Below are 17,046 nucleotides of genomic sequence, written 5' to 3' on the forward strand. Positions count from 1 at the left end.
GGAAATTAAACTTCGAACACTTCACTTATTCACATTTTAAAAGATGAATTTCTAACTGCTCGACAAAAAAAATGTATTTCAAGAAAATAACAACTTGCCTAAATTAAGGTTGGTAACCAATTAGGAAAATGCTACACATAACAAGAGAAATTATCCCGAATCCATCACGAATCAATCTATCTTGTGCTCGATACATTTCAAACATGATCGATTACCTTCTGTGAATAGAACTTAAGAACAATCCTTTCTTTTTAGAAATTATGGGTTCTGCATGAGAGGAGTCAAATTGACATGTACTTGTGATCCAATGACTTAGGAAAAATGGGCTCCGGATACATACACATATTTTATTTGAGTGACTTTATAGTTTGATGACATTGATGATTTTGATGTATTTAGGTATGAATGTTGCTAAATAAAGTGAAAAAACACACAACGAGAGCATAGCGAAAAATAATCAACCAATTACAAATTAGAGTGGAGCGGAATTCAAGGAAAGTCATAGGAAAATGTGGAAGTTAACAAAAAGCTGCCAAGGAGAAATATACTTGAGGAATGTATTTGTGAGGCTTCATTTCACTTGATATATTAGCATTTTTCTTTAAGAATAGATAAACTATTAAAATAAATTATTTAGATGAGAGGATAATTGGTTAAGAAATAAAAATAAACAAAGATATCAAATTCATCGGACTTAAATCACCCAAGTGAAATTCATCCATACACAAGTTAGTTTAGATTGGGACATATCCTAGGCTGGAACAATATACAACAAAGGAATAATCAAAACAACATTTCATCTTTTACTTAAGCAACATGAAATTGAATCACTTTGTTAAGTAATTTATTTAAGCCAATTCATTTTAATATACATATAATAAATCTAATTATAAGAGGACATTAACAAAGCACCACCGCATATATAATCAACATTTTAGCATTTGCATGTTAGAAGGCTTAGCCATGAAAGTGCATGTAATTTGGGAAATGATCAACGAAAGAGCATGAGAGTCCAAAATGAGTAGGGCAGTGGTAGATGAAGAGAGGGAGATGAAGAAAAAAGCTGACATAGATGTTGACTCTCCATCTATATGAAATGTCCATATGTGCCTTTTTAATTCAAACATTTTACAAAATCTGTCTTTTTTTGGGTGAATCATTTCATAAAGTATTTACAATCTTAACATTAACATCATGCACAAAAAATGACTCAGCTCATAAGATGAAAGAGACTCTGGGTTTAAAGGAAGGAAACTTCTTTTTTAAATTGTTTGCTTTTATTTTTTTACTTTCTAGATTATAAAAAAAATATATATATATATATATATAATTTCTTTCCTAACAAAGAGTTTCTTTTTTCGAACATATGTGATATTTTTTAGAAATATAAGGGTAGAAAAAGAAACTCTTTAAAGAGAGATTGAGTATCAACCAACAAGAAAAAATGGGTTGGGCTGAAACTTAATCATATGTTAGCCCAATTTAAAACCAAACATAAGTTGAGGAATTCTGCTATTCTCCCAACATGTTTTGCTCATTCCCAACCAAACTTCCGAAAATGCCCCTGCGTGAGTTAACTTATGTTAGTGTTAATTTTGTGTGACTTAACTCACGCAGAGTGAGTTAACTCACGCAATGTGAGTTAACTCAAGCAGGGTGTTTTTCCATGTTTAACACCTTCGTGAGTTGAGTATTTTCATGTTTAACTCCTACGTAAGTTAACTCAAGCTTGTGTTATACCCATCGTGAGTTTAACTCATGCAGGGGTATTTTCAAAAGTTTGGTTGGGAGCGAAAAAATTTTGTTGGAAGAAGAGTAGAATTTTAAATTGAGAGTTGTTTCTAAATAGTCAAAATTCGATCGAAAAGCCAACATGTGCTGCAACAGCTGCTGCCAACAACTATGTTCTGAGATGAGGTTGAGCAGCTCCTCTTTTTCTTTTATCTGTTTTATTATGGGGAAAAAGCACATTTTAAAAACATTGAGAAACTAATAAATAAATACAAGTAAAAATTTCTTAGAGGTATAAAAGAGGAGGAAGTCTTGAGTGATCATAACCATTTGAGCGTCATATTTTGGTGTGTATATGCTTAAATATTGTGTCCAAATTATTGTGATATTTAAGTATTTTTCATAAAAGAGAACATTGAGGAGTCTAAAACGTGAGCAACACTTGCTAGATTATAATCCTAAATAAAAAAGACTCGGAGTCAAACACATGAGTTAATTATTTCATTTTTTTCAAGAGTCAATTATTTCATTATTCTTTCACCCTTTTTCAATCTATTTTACATGTGATCAAGCAAGTGTGGCTTCTAAAATGTTAGTCATCGAGGGTTAATAATGGAGGTCTATGATGTGTTTTTTTTTTCTTGGTGGGCCTAAAACTAAAGATTTAGTGGTTGGAACATTTCTCTTTCGGCCCTCTCAATATCTCTATGACCCTTTATAAAACAAAAAATAATATTTATTCATTCAAATTGATAAAGTATATTGAATACAATTATAAATTGAATGTCACTAAAAACGAAAAATGATGAATATGCGTACAAACTCACGATATTCAAGGTAATAACATACAACGAAAAAATGCTTATAAATAATATGATAAAATCAAAGTGACCAGAATACTCGTGTTTCCAAATCTGCAAGGTTGAATATCAAATCATATCAAATATGTAATGTATTCAAACCAATCTTTTAATATGAGTCAAATGAACACCGCACGAAGACGAAAAATCAAGCAACTTTGCATCAAGATGACGAAATCACAAAAACCGTAAAACAAAATTCAATCTATTTGAAAATTATTTCTTTAAATTAAAAGAATAAAAAAATACATGAGTGATTTTTGGGCAAAAAATGTCCCAAAACCAAACATTTTATGTGAGAAAAGAAGAAAGAGAACCTAAAGAGAAGGTGGAGCTCCTCTCTCAAATGATTAAACATTTTTTACGGTATAATAATGTATACAAATTTGTGATACAAGTGACCTAATAAAAAATTTAATGGTATAAAATGATTAATTTGAAAAAGGAAAATGATAAATTATTAATGTAAAGAGATAGTCAACTTTATAGTAGTAAGACACACTTTTTTTCTTATCAATTTCTTTTTTAATTATTACAAGTAGCACCTCATTGTGTGAATATGTATAAACACTACAGTATTTTTCTTTTGTTGTTGTTAATCCCCAATTCTTAAAGAAAAATAGATTTGGTCTTGTGATAGTAAGAAAATAATAAAGTTATCAAGAAATATAGATTTGATCTTGTGATGATATAAGAATATCTCAAACTTAAAATTTTGAATGAAGTTACTTTTTAAAATTTATAATGAGGTACTCCTTCTGGTCATATTTATTAATAAAAAATAGTTTTTAAAATACATTGAATTATTAATATATTTGACCTATAAATGTGACTGAATACATTGATTATTCAATGTATCTAAAAAAGTATTTTTTGCTTATATATGTGATTGGAGGGAATAGTATTGTTACATTATAATTTTTTGCAGGCGATATTGTTTTTATTCGCTTTTGTGATTCATCACATCTTTCACTTTTTCCTCTCCTTTACTGGGCATTCCCAAATAGCCACAATCATTTTGACATAATAGGAAATATCAATTACCAGCTAAAATATCAATCGCTTGATTGGTGGTGGTGGTGACTAGTCTTTCCATCACATGTGTGTTGTTGGAATTATTCCAACACCATTTTTCTCTCCTACCTTTCCTTAAACACACGGGAAACATGTTTGCGATTGCTCTCTCGAATGTCCAAGTTCAACAAAATCTTTTATTCTCCGGTCTCATAAAAAAAAAAAAAAAAGATTTTATAGTTCAAGTACAATGGAATTTCAATTTCTCTTTTATGAAAGTAACTCTGAAGGTGCACTGTGTAATTTTATAGACCCTTAAAGATCACAAAAAACCCTTAAAAACAACTTTTTCTTTCCTAATATTGATTTTATATTTCATTTGCATGTATATAATTAATTATTCGTTGATAAAATTCCATAAAATAAAAAAAAAAGTTCTTTTCTTTGTTGCTAAGGTACGTGTTATTCTCTTGTACTTGCATTTCTTGCGGACTTGGTTCTGGTATATGATGATTGCCTTGCTCAAGAGTAATGTGCATTGATTCTTTAATTTTAAATTGATTTTCAAACTTGTTAAATAAAAAGATGGTGAAGTAGATTGTTTCCTTAGAATCCTAACAAAGAGTGAACATGGAAATGTTTGGTTTGGATATTATGGACAAAACAGTCCTTCAAAAAATTGTTCTTGTTTTAGTTTGTACTTTTTTGTTTTGGAAGATCATTAGATACATGAGTGATCTTCTCAAAGTTGAGAAAGAACCGGTCACCGTATTGGTCACTGGTGCTGCAGGCATGATACATTTATTTGTGTTCTTAGTTGAAATTTTGGTTAACCTTAGGAAATGTTATGTTCTATATTACCAGTCACATATTTTTGTTCCATATTACATTGCAAATAAAGTTGTCTTCATAAACATAAATTTAAAAATCCATAGGGTAAATTGCAAGTGGCGAAGTGGTCTTACGGCCACGATCCATTGAGATTCAACATATGTCTTTCGATTTGTTCTTCCAATAAAAATAAATATAGTAAATTCTTAATTTTCTTAATTTTTTTAAGCATTACATTTAAACTTTATTGACATCAATGGCATGTACCTTTTAATTTTGATTTGATTAAAAAACAGGACAAATTGGTTATGCACTTGTTCCAATGATAGCAAGAGGGATGATGTTAGGCCCAAATCAACCTGTAATTTTGCATATGCTTGATATTGAACCAGCATTAGAGGCACTTAAAGGGGTGAAGATGGAGCTAATTGATGCTGCTTTCCCACTTCTTAGAGGCATGTTTTTTTAAGTTAATGTTGAACTAAGCACAATTAATCATATTCCATCATGGTTTTCTTTATAATAGTATTTGTGCATATAAATAAATGTAATATAGGTGTTGTTGCTACTACGGATGTTGTTGAAGCTTGTAAGGATGTTAACATTGCTGTTATGGTTGGTGGATTCCCACGGAAGGAAGGAATGGAAAGAAAAGATGTAATGTCTAAGAATGTTTCAATTTACAAGACTCAAGCTTCAGCTTTGGAAGAGCATGCTGCTGCAGATTGTAAAGTTAGAAACACTTTCTCACCCTCTCTATAGCATAGTTAGGTTTGAAAAGACACAATTTGGTTTTCTGTATACCAATTTGGGTCGAGACGAACCATTAACAGTTCAGTCTTACCATGAACAATACTAATCTTGATTGTATCTTCCAATTATTTCTGAATGCAGGTGCTAGTGATTGCCAATCCAGCAAACACAAATGCTCTAATATTGAAAGAATTTGCTCCATCAATCCCTGAGAAAAACATCACATGTCTAACTAGACTTGATCATAATAGAGCATTAGGCCAAATCTCAGAGAAGCTAAATGTTGATGTTAGTGATGTGAAAAATGTTATCATTTGGGGAAATCACTCCTCAACTCAATATCCAGACGTCAACCATGCAACCGTGGCAACAAGTAATGGGAAGAAGCATGTCAGAGAATTAGTTGCTGATGATAATTGGTACCTCAGTTTCACTCCAAGCACATGCAAAGCAATTTCTTCCACTAGGTAATTAAGTGTATTTTTCTCTTGTGTTAGGCTAAACAGTGAGTTCATCACAACTGTTCAGCAGCGTGGGGGTGCCATTATCAAAGCAAGGAAGCTGTCTAGTGCATTATCAGCAGCAAGTGCTGCTTGTGATCATATTCATGATTGGGTTCTAGGTACACCTAAGGTTCGTTTTTCTTAATTTGTCTCATGTAAAATTTCACCAGTACTTATTATGCTTTGTGCTATATATATATATATTTACATTGATCTATCTATTTCAGGGAACATGGGTATCAATGGGAGTGTATTCTGATGGATCTTATGGTATACAACCAGGCCTCATTTACTCTTTTCCTGTTACATGTGACAAAGGAGAATGGAATATTGTACAAGGTACATACATTCTTTTGAACTTAATTAAGTTTAAATTTGATGAAGAAATCAGTAATCACAACAATTTTATGTTATGATATTATATTTGACAGGGCTGAAGATTGATGAATTCTCAAGGGAAAAGATGGATAAAACAGCCCAAGAGCTCATTGAGGAGAAAGCATTGGCTAACTCGTGCCTTTAATTTCACAAAATTATATTTGGTTTTTGGAAACAAAACTGAAAACTTTCCTGCATCTAAGTATATTATTAATAGTGTGTAAAAAAAAAAAACTAACTAATAAAGTAGTACTACTACTAATAATTATTATTGTTATGGATCATCAAATGAAGATGAATTAGTTTGGGTCGGATATTTGTTCTAATCGATTTGTTATCTTAGAAGGTAGTTAGTTTTATTTTGCACACTCTAGTTTGGGAGGGAGGGCTTCCCTTATTCTAATGGTAACATAAAACTATCTAGCCTAAAATCAGATGAGATTTATTACTCTGATTGTTACAAAGGAGATGAAATTCTTTTATTCACAAAAAAAAAAAAGAGATAAAATTCAGAAACCATGTGGTTGAATCAGATACTGAAAACGTTAGTAAGGCAATCCTAACCCACAAAACTCCAAGATTGCACTAGGGAAAAAATCTCAAAATCTTTGCAACGCAAGAGCTACTCTTGTATGGTAAAAAGACCATTTTTTATTTTTATTTTTAAAGGGAATTGACGGTGCTTATACATGCGTACACATCAACAAAGATTAAAATAATAATTTTTTACCAAAATGAACAAAGACTCTTAATCCTCTAGAAAAGAAAATGCATGTTTTTATCTCTCCTAAAAAAAATCTTTAAAGAAATAGGTTGGTCAATGTGAAATAAATATTAAATTATTGTTTTATAGATAGATGAAATGACATTGAGAAAGTAAAAGCGATGACGACGATGATGCAATGGTGTAGAAGAAGTTTGTTGATGCAAAGGAATAGTCGAAGGCTTACTACTACTCTCTCAAACTCCGTCGATCATCATCTTCTTCAAGATAATGTTAGTTTTTCTTTCTTTGCATTTATTATTATTATTATTTCAATTTCAATTTCAATTTCAATTTCAATCTCAATCTCAACAGGTTTTGGTTGAAGGAAATGGTTACTCCAGACTCGCTCTTCTTAACAGACCTTCCTCTCTCAATGCCATCAATACAAACATGGTTTTATTCTTATACTCAATTAATCAAAAACAATAAAGTTGATTGATTGTAGAAAATCAATTCTATACCTTTTGCTTTTTCAGGCTGCTAGATTGCATAAACTATATAGAAGTTGGGAGGATAACCCTGATATTGGCTTCGTCATGCTCAAGGGAACTGGTCGTGCATTCGCAGCTGGTGGGGATATTGTCTCCCTATACCGTTTTATAAAACAAGGTCTATCAATATTTTTTACTTTTTTTTTTTTCTTTTTTTTTTTTTTTTTTTAACTTTCCCCTTTTCTATTTATGCAGGGAATTTGGAGGCCTGCAAACAATTTTTTAGAACAGCATATAGTTTTATATACCTGATAGGTACATATTTGAAGCCGCATGTGAGTATACTATTTCCATCATTCTCAATTATTTGATAGACTCATGTCTCCTGTTTTATACTTGTGAGTAATATGTTTCTGCAGGTTGCTCTTCTTAATGGCATTACCATGGGTGGTGGGGCAGGAATTTCAATCCCTGGGACATTCCGACTTGCAACAGATAAAACTGTATCTTGCTCATTATTTATGTATTTTCCTTTTGTGGATTGTTGTTATTTGTAAGTTAAGACTTAGGTTTTGTGATTCGAGAAGATGTTAGTGGCCCTTGCATTGTGGAGCAAAATGCTTAAATACCGCATTACCTTTAGTTATATGGAAGCTTATACGATAACACTCACTTTGTCTTTCCGATGTAGGACTTTGGATTGTATAATTTATTACTAAGCAAACGTTGATAGTGGTAGCTTATCCAATGATAATTAATTGTACAACACATGTCAAAATATTTGTTTGCTTAATTGCATTATTGGGAAAAGCATCATGTATTTGGTCTTACAAGTTAGGCGTCTATTTCGATATGTAGAACTGCACTTGCCTTTACATAGATGATTTCTCCTTTGTGCACCATATTTGAGCGGTGGCATTAGTTCTAGTATTATATCAAATCATAAATTGAAAGTGGTGGAACAAAAAAATTTGTAAATTGGAATTTGGGGTGGTGAATAAGTAACAAGTTGAATGTCTAAGTTAGAATTCTATCCTCTCCTAGTTTAACTAGTTTGTCTTCATTTTGGCAGTGATATGCTGACTTAGCTATAACTTATCACCTTTTTTGCAGGTTTTTGCGACCCCTGAAGTTCTTATTGGATTTCATCCTGATGCTGCAGCATCTTTTTACCTTTCACGTTTACCTGGTCACATAGGTAATATCATGTGTATACAATATGCATGCATCGATCTTCTGCTTTAAGTTAATGTTTCAACTTTTAACCCCTCTGCTTGGATTGGGAGGTTCTGTATAACTCATTTTAACAGTTATAGTCTTGAAGATATTTAATATTGCACTTGTGTCTATGCACTTAAAGAGGGAGGAGGTTGCAAGTTTTGACAATTTTATATGGTCAAGTTATTAGAAATTAGAATGCGTTATTGTAAAACAAATTGCGATTCTCTTGTCAAAGAGAAGCTTCACTTTGATTGATTTTGTTCATGGAAGAGTCTTATTGGTACAATCGGGATCGACTAAAAGATATAATTCCATATTTTCATTGTTTATATAGAGATTTACGTTTTATACCTGTTACTTCATCATAGAATGATAGTTTTGGCATTGTGAGGCTATTGATGGCGATCAGCGTTAGTGATCGGTTCATTTAAACTGGGATTATTACTTGATAGAAATTTCATTGATATTGAGTTGGGTTAGAATTCCTTTTAACAAGACTATGACTTCTCTGCAAGTCTTGAAGAAGAGTTTGGAATCTGAATTCTTCTGGATTCCTCTATTGTGATTCCTTCTTTGAGCATATTATCCAATCCCTTAACTTTTAAAGATTTCTTCTGGACAATCTTATCTAGCAATGTGTTCACAGGCAATTCAAGTTAGAAATGGTGCAACACATTTCTGCATTTCTAGGCAGGCACCTTTCTTTGGAGCTATATAGGGCTAGATAAGGCTGTTTACTGTCATCTACGTTATGCAAAGGGATTGAACAGTCTTGCTACATTCCTGGTTTCTTGTATTGCTTTGTTTGCCCTTGTTCTAATTTTCATCTCTCTTATTATACTTAATTTTTTCTATACAAGATTTGGCTATAATCAGGGGTGGCTTAAGGTTGGCGTTGGTTATGGTTGAATCTAGTTTTCTACTTAACATAGGTTGGAATAGTTGTGCAATAACAGGGTCCCTCTTCAAAATTTAGTTTATGTCTTCCCTCTTTCATCTCTTTCTCTTGCACACATCTTACAAGTTCATAGAATTATTGGAATCCTAAATAGCAATGATATAAATTTTCATTTTCTTTACTGTTATTATTACTTCAATCGATATCAAATGTTATGCACCAATGCTATTATTCAGATTTATTTATCACATCAAGTATTGACAATATTGACAATATATAATTGAATGATGAAGGATTTGCTTAATAGGTTAATCCTCTTATTTTTAACATAATTGATTGATTAGAAATTCATGGTGTTAAGAACTAGTTACCAATTGAAGTTATAATTGATGAATTCCTCTGTTAGTCTTTCTTTATTTCATTGGTTGTTGTTGTATGCAGGAGAGTACTTGGCTCTGACAGGGGAAAAGCTCAACGGAGTAGAGATGGTTGCCTGTGGGCTTGCTACACACTATTCACTACTTGCAGTTTAGTTTTGCTAAACCTTATTTCTTTTTTCATTATTTCAATTGTAATAGACTATTCTTGCTATATGACATTCAAAACATTCCTTGTTTTTTCCTATAGAGGCTTCCGCTAATCGAAGAACAGCTTGGGAAATTGGTTACCGATGACCCATCTGTCATAGAAACCACTTTAGAACAGTATGGTGATCTTGTACACCCAGGCAGCAGTAGTGTACTACAAAGGTTTGATCGTCTTGTCTCTCATTCTCTATAAGAAAAAACAATACAAAAAATGAAAATCTATGAGAGAGAAGGGCAAGAGTTAAAATGTTCAGTATTTCAAACAGCCTTTCTTTCCATCTTCAAATCAAAACAAAGAAGCCCCTTTAAAAATGATCATTATTAGAAATCCTGAAAGAAGATAAGAAAATTGTATGATGAACAAAAAGTTGACAGAATGTTCTCTTTGGTTACTTCTTTTATATTTTGACTCGCAGTATAAGATAGTGCTTCTACTTTTTTCTTATCAGGCTTGAAATTCTAGATAAATGCTTTGGCCATGACACAGTTGAAGAGATTGTTGATGCATTGGTAAGATTTACAGAATTTCCTTAAAAAACAATAAAAATAATAAATACCCTAAGGCACTGATTAGCATTTGCCAAATGAAAAATAGGAAAATATTTTCCCTAGATTAACATAAGAGGAAAGTATTCAAGTCAAACCACGTTGGGTTAAACTGTAATTCACACTAAATTTTGCTAAAGAGGGAAGCATTTATCTTCATGCTCTCCAAGTGACGTGGGAAACTCTTGCCTCTAATTGGGACAGCTGTTTCCTGCACTCTTTAAAGTCCAATAATTAGGGGGTTTAAGATTAGACCCAGCTAGAAGGGCGTGCTTCCGTTTAGAAGCAAATATTATGGCTTACTAGCTGGTGTCTCCACTAAAGCTCTTAGTTGTAATCTTGATCAGATTAACATATTTGTGCCAGCTGGCCATAATTAACATCTGTGCTCACAGTTGAGAAATGTTAAAAGTTCAGCTTGAATATGTGTAAGTGGGATGATGTGTATGGGTTCGTTTCGGGGTACTTCCTTGAGTGATTTGTAATTTCAGTTGACAACCAGGGGATTATAAAATATAAACTGTTTGCCTGATGCCTAGTGGAAGGATAAGTGCCCCCAAAAAGCCAAATAGAGAGTATTTTGGGCATTACTATTCACATCCCCTTTTTACTAAACACATCACCTCTTTTTTTTTAATTTTTTTTTCTTCCTCAAAATAGCTACCCCTCGTTGTTTCCTGTCTTTGGCAATACCTACCACAAACTCTTATTTACAAAATCAAAAACTGTGTTCTGATTCCACCCTCAATTCCCGTCTTTCTCTTGTCGCACCACTAAAAGTGCAGGATTCTCTTAAATTATGATGTTGTTGAACATTACAGGGGTCAAATCAGATTGTTGAGATCTGGGAGCAACATATGTGTAATGCATGCTTTTTCTGGTCGCTCTTGAGAGATGGAAAACCAAAAAGAATGCATCCACAACCAAAATCAAAGCCCTATCCAAAGTTAGCTTTGACATGTTTGGTTTATGTGTAGAAACATCAAGTTGCAACAGTTAAGCCAAATCTACTGTTGTTGAAACTACACAAGTATGAGTGAGGAATGCCTAAACTCTAAAAGCATAATAATATTTACGAAAAACACATGTACTACTTTCGATAGATAAGTATATATTTGTGGCTGGTTTCCATGCAAACAAGGGGTTTGTCTTTTATTCGAAGTGTTAGTCATATGCGATGATTTTTGGTGCACACATACAAGTAAAAATAGAGAATAGTGTGGTGGGGCTTTTGTAATATTAGGGGTATTTTTAGAACAAAAAGATAGTTTTGGCCTCTCTTGGATGTGTTCCTTTCTTTTGTATGTGTTGTGGACTTACATTTGGATGAACACATTATCTTTTCTTTTTATTCTTATCATCTTTAAATTTCCAATAGGAAGTTGCCGCAGGTCAAACCAAGGATGCATGGTGCATTTCTACCCTAAATAGACTTAAAGAAGCTTCTCCATTGAGCTTGAAGGTTTCCTTGAGATCTGTGAGTTCCATTTGCTTGTCTTATGTCTAGATATTTTGAATTCCTGTTTTCTTTCTCTTATTTTCTTAGAACCAGCCAACTGCTTATATAATGTAATCAATCTAATTGGGATAGATACGAGAAGGTAGATTTCAGACCCTTGATCAGTGCTTGTTGCGCGAGTACCGAATGACTTTACAAGCAATATCTAAACAGATATCTGGTGACTTCTGTGAGGTATAAACATTGTGAATTTCTGGAATCTGAAACAAATTTCTTATGCCTTTTTCAACATATGTTTATATGAATTCCTTATAGGGAGTGAGGGCACGTGTGGTGGACAAGGACATGGCACCAAAGGTACCATTTGTGTGCATTACTTTTTTTTCTTTTTCAGATTTGAAATTCATTGGCCTGATATAATTTCTTCCTTACAGACTGATTTTCTCCCTATTTATATTTAAAAATTCAATTGAAAATTGATATTCATACTCTCTGATTGTGAATTAAATTAAATATATGCAGTGGGATCCTCCAACTTTGGAAAAGGTTTCTCAAGATATGGTGGATCAGTACTTCTTACCTCTAACTGAATTTGAACCTGATCTAGAGTTACCAACAAAATCCCGTGAAGCATTTTTGTAGCTAACCTTTCTTCGAAGGTGCTTCTAGAATTGGACAAACAGACATACACCATTGATATTTTGCAGGGAAAAGATCAAGCATGAACTTATTGACAATCTCATGGACATGGTAGCTATTGGATTTTACCATATGTAGATTGAACTTGAATTGTGAAACAGCTTTAGTCCTTGTTTGGCATAGAGGAGTGTCTCCCTCTTATTATGGCCTATGTATAATTATTGGTGTGAACGTTCATAGAACAGTTATATTTTCTGAAAATAAAGTTAGGATTAAGATGTATCGTGCCGATTGTGGAATACCATTTGTACAGGCTAGTCAAATATAATTTTTGGTAACTTCTGTTTAGTCTGATCAGTTCCTACAGAATTCATCATTAAATCCTTTTTGAGAATTCAATATATATTCTTTGTGCCACTAAATTATATGACGATTAAAATGTAAAAGTTAGTCTTGGGGATTCGCTTACTAAACTGTAAGCTCGCTTAGCAAGGAAGTCAGTGAGAGAAACCCAATTTATTTAAGGAATTCGCTAGGTGAGCAAGATGGTTCACTTGGCGAATTTAACAAAATCTTTTTTTTTTTTTTGCAGAACATTCTCACCAACAGCCACATTTGAACATTTTAATACAAATTGATTCTAGCTTACAATAAAACTAAGACATAAGTTATAAATTGCAACATTCAAAGTGCAAGGAATATAAAATTTGATTGCCTCCCAACAAGCGCTTCTTTAATATTAATAGTTTGACGCATGATGTGTTAGGGTGGCCAGAATGAGACTCTGCAAGCACATCATCTTTTCTTTTCAATTTGTGTAGGAGGAATTACATGCTTTGTTTAATGTGGTGTCCATAACTTCCTCAGTTTAACAAGGCACAGTTGACATCTATTACTTGATCGATCTCGACCTTGTCCTCTGCACCCTCCATTGTTCAACTGTCCTCTTTTATCACCTAATCACTCATTCTCCTCTCCATCAGCCATTTCTTTTTCTCTATCAACAATAGTAGCTTTCAGATACAATTTTTTATGAGCTACTTGTTTGTGTTTCACTTCTACTTCAATAAATATATCAACAAACGACCATGGGTAATGGAGCCTTAGTGTGTGTTTGGTTGGACGGCGGAGATAATTGATTTTGATAGAATTGAGTCTGAGAGAATTGATTTTGGTTAAATGTGAGTTGGATGTGAATTGATTTATGTTTGGATACATTCAGTTAAAAATGATTCTTATGAGTTAACGTTGTTTGGATAGATTGAATCAAAACTGATTTTGAATGTATAATGACCAACTTATCCTTTTTGTTGTATTTAAAACTAGACCCCTTTCTCATTTAGATAATCATTTATATTTATGTTGAATTATTAAAAAAAATAAAATTATACAATCAAATTTTTAAATTGCAATATATTTTTATAAAATCCATAAATAAAATATTCAGAGAAATGGATATTATACTATTAACTTAAATTTTATTTGGTTCACAAACTCACTTTAAAATAATATTAATTTACAAGAGTTGTTTTTAAATACAGTAAATTACAAGCACCGTAAAATATAAGCATGATAATGAAATGAAAAGCCAATGATTTTGCATGTAAAACAAAAATTAGGTCAAATACATCTAAAGATCCTTTAAGTTTTTCGTTTTTCCCAAAGTCGTCATTTAAGTTTCAAAAGTTCCAAAGTGGTCCTTTAAGTTTTAAAAGTCTCAAACAAGTCCTTTTAGCTTTTGAATCGTTTCAAACAAGTCCTTTTAGAGGATGATGGTGATGATTCAGATGATAGCAACAAAGAACATTATCCACCGTTTGCCATGTCTAAAAAGATGAGTAATTTTAAGTGGGTGTTAGGAGCCAGATTTGGTACGAAAAATGAGTTCAAGGAAGCAATTACCAACTATGCTATATACAATAGGACTTGTTTGAAACGATTCAAAAACTAAAAGGACTTGTTTGGGACTTTTGAAACTTAAAGGACAACTTTAGGAAAAATGAAAAACTTAAAGGACCTTTAGATACATTTGACTCAAAAATTACAAGAAGCATGGTTATATATAAGAAATAGTTAACCATGATAACAGATAAACAAAATAAGTGTGGTTGCGTATGGAAAAAAATAATCATGGCTTACATATAAAAAAAAACAAGGACAAAATAGACAAACTGGAATATTATATAATATAACTGTTTAACAAAAGTGTAGAATTGATTTGGCTCACCGTAAAAGCTTCGAATACTAGAGTCTGGTAAACGTGCAGTTGCTATCCAGAAGCAATTTACCGTTTTTTAAAGCCAAACAAAAATATTTTGATCAAATTGCGTTTGAATGTTGTAGATGTGAGTTTGGAAGCACCCACCGTGCAACCAAACAAGCACTTACTATGAGGCATGTCCATCTCTTCTATACTCCCAATAAGCCAAATCTTTCACATTTTTCTACTTCTTCCTCACTTTCCTCATCTTTATAGTTGTGGTTTTACAGTTTAAAAGCAAGTATTTAAAGTTATCATATGCACATGGACTTCTGCGATAACATGGCCTTTCAACCGTAACTATAGTTTTAGCTATAGAAAAGATTGTTTTTACAAGAAGTGATCTAAGCATTAAATGAGAAACAATAACAAAGATATAATATTGCTGGGATTAAATTTTTTAATTATTCCTCTAACACATTTTCATGATTGATTATACACTCACATCGTTTCAATTATGTATAAAATTTTATTAATTAACATTGTTCAATAAAAACAAATAAACCCCTTAGTTTTGGTGAGTCTCAATAACATAATAAATGATTTTGGATTTGTGTACAATTTTGCCTAGATGACCTATATTTTATAAACTTACAATTCAACGGTCAAATTTGATAAATATGTTGTTCATTTTTTTGTTTTGTTTTGTTGATAAATATGTATTGAGTAAAACGATATTGAGCGGTGAAACATTACATTGATGTAATTTGTTCCTTTCTCTCTACACGCACACTAATTTAATTAATTAATTTTTTAAAATTATTTAAATTTTACTTCAACATTGAATTTAAATCTTCTTAATTTGAATTTGAAAAAAGTTATAACAAAAAATGATAAATTAAAATAGGTAGTTAGTTTTTAATTTTTCTATAATTATAGTGTAAATTTGAATTTGGTTTTAAAATTAAATAAGAGTTAAGTTGATAAAGCTAAAATAAGAATCATTTTAAAAGCATCATCCTTAAAAGTTTTTTAAAATGAATAAATGAGGTGTCCGGTATTCAAATTGCTGCATATAATGTGCAATGTCAGTATTAACCGAGGAGGTTAGGTGGGTTTAATTTATCTTTGGTAGGAAAATGGTGCTGGAGGATGCTAGTAGATAAGGAGGGGTTATGGTATCGAGTCTTAAAGGCTAGGTATCGGGAGGAGGGTGGTTGGTTGAAGGAGGGAGGAAGGGACAGTTCGTTGTGGTGGCAGATGATCTCTAGGGTCCGTAGAGGTGAAGGGATGAGGGTAGGGAGTTGGTTTGTTGACAATGTCCGTAAGGTGGTAGGTGGAGGAAGTAGTACCTTTTTTTGGACGGACAATTGGGTGGGTGGCGTGCCGTTGTGGGTTAGATTTCCTCGGCTATTTTCTTTGGTTGAAGATAGGTGGGTGATAGTGGCGGAGATGGCGATTAGAGGGTGGATGGTTGGAGGTGGTGCGTGGGAGTGGAGGAGGCGCCTTCTTGCTTGGGAGGAGGATAGTATTTCGGGGTGTGCTACTATTTTGCATAATATTGTTTTGCAGAATAACATACTAGACAGGTGGCGGTGGCTTCTTGATCCTATTCATGGCTATACAATACAGTCAAAGGTAGTTACCATTTCCTCATGTCAGTGGATGCACCTGGTGATAGGGGCTTGTATGTCGATGTGTGGCATAAGCGAGCTCCGTTAAAGGTTTCATTGTTCGCGTGGCGGCTGGTCAGTAATCGACTTCCGACTAAAGATAACTTGGTGCGGCGACATGTGCTACATATTGATGACAATGTGTGTGTAGGAGGTTGTGGGTCTCAAGAGACCGCCAACCATTTACTCTTCGGTTGTGACACTTTTTGCAACATCTGGTTCTTGGTTTTTCAGTGGCTAGGCATCTCTTTTGTTGCTCCGTTCACAGCTCCCAATCATTTTTTTAGTTCGGGCACCTTGCGGGGTAGCCGCGTTCTTCACATTCGTTTTTCCAAATAATTTGGCTAGCTTGTGTCTGGGTCATTTGGAAAGAGCATAATAGAAGAGTTTTTCAACAGAAGGTTATGGACTCACAGAGCATAGTAGACAAAGTCAAAAGGCACTATTTCCTTTGGCTGAAATCTAATATGCCCACTTTTGCTATCAGTTACCATGATTGGTGACGACACCCTTTAGCTTGCATGAGTGTTTTGATGTAGTCTTCTTGTTATTATTT

At 33.0% G+C, this 17,046-nt stretch overlaps 2 protein-coding genes across 2 annotated transcripts; both read left to right on the plus strand.

Annotated features, from left to right (window-relative positions):
• Window positions 1–4,154: 4,154 nt before the first annotated feature.
• On the plus strand, window positions 4,155–6,569 carry LOC11436578 (malate dehydrogenase, cytoplasmic). The gene is made up of 7 exons (XM_024772593.2): window positions 4,155–4,395; window positions 4,733–4,891; window positions 4,993–5,168; window positions 5,331–5,608; window positions 5,687–5,822; window positions 5,920–6,031; window positions 6,124–6,569. Exons 1-7 carry the CDS (start codon window positions 4,236–4,238, stop codon window positions 6,213–6,215), a joined length of 1,113 nt encoding a protein of 370 aa, XP_024628361.2. The 5' UTR covers window positions 4,155–4,235; the 3' UTR covers window positions 6,216–6,569.
• A 302-nt stretch (window positions 6,570–6,871) lies between these two features.
• Window positions 6,872–12,974, plus strand: LOC11423313 (3-hydroxyisobutyryl-CoA hydrolase-like protein 1, mitochondrial). The gene is made up of 13 exons (XM_003626648.4): window positions 6,872–7,066; window positions 7,149–7,229; window positions 7,313–7,445; window positions 7,523–7,602; window positions 7,687–7,770; window positions 8,381–8,465; window positions 9,828–9,913; window positions 10,014–10,135; window positions 10,423–10,483; window positions 11,898–11,996; window positions 12,111–12,212; window positions 12,294–12,335; window positions 12,501–12,974. The coding sequence occupies exons 1-13, from the start codon at window positions 6,956–6,958 to the stop codon at window positions 12,618–12,620; spliced, it is 1,206 nt and encodes a 401-aa protein (XP_003626696.1). The 5' UTR covers window positions 6,872–6,955; the 3' UTR covers window positions 12,621–12,974.
• The last annotated feature ends 4,072 nt before the right edge of the window (window positions 12,975–17,046 follow it).

Source organism: Medicago truncatula, chromosome 8 (genome assembly GCF_003473485.1).
Source record: "Medicago truncatula cultivar Jemalong A17 chromosome 8, MtrunA17r5.0-ANR, whole genome shotgun sequence".
Lineage (NCBI taxonomy): Eukaryota > Viridiplantae > Streptophyta > Magnoliopsida > Fabales > Fabaceae > Medicago > Medicago truncatula.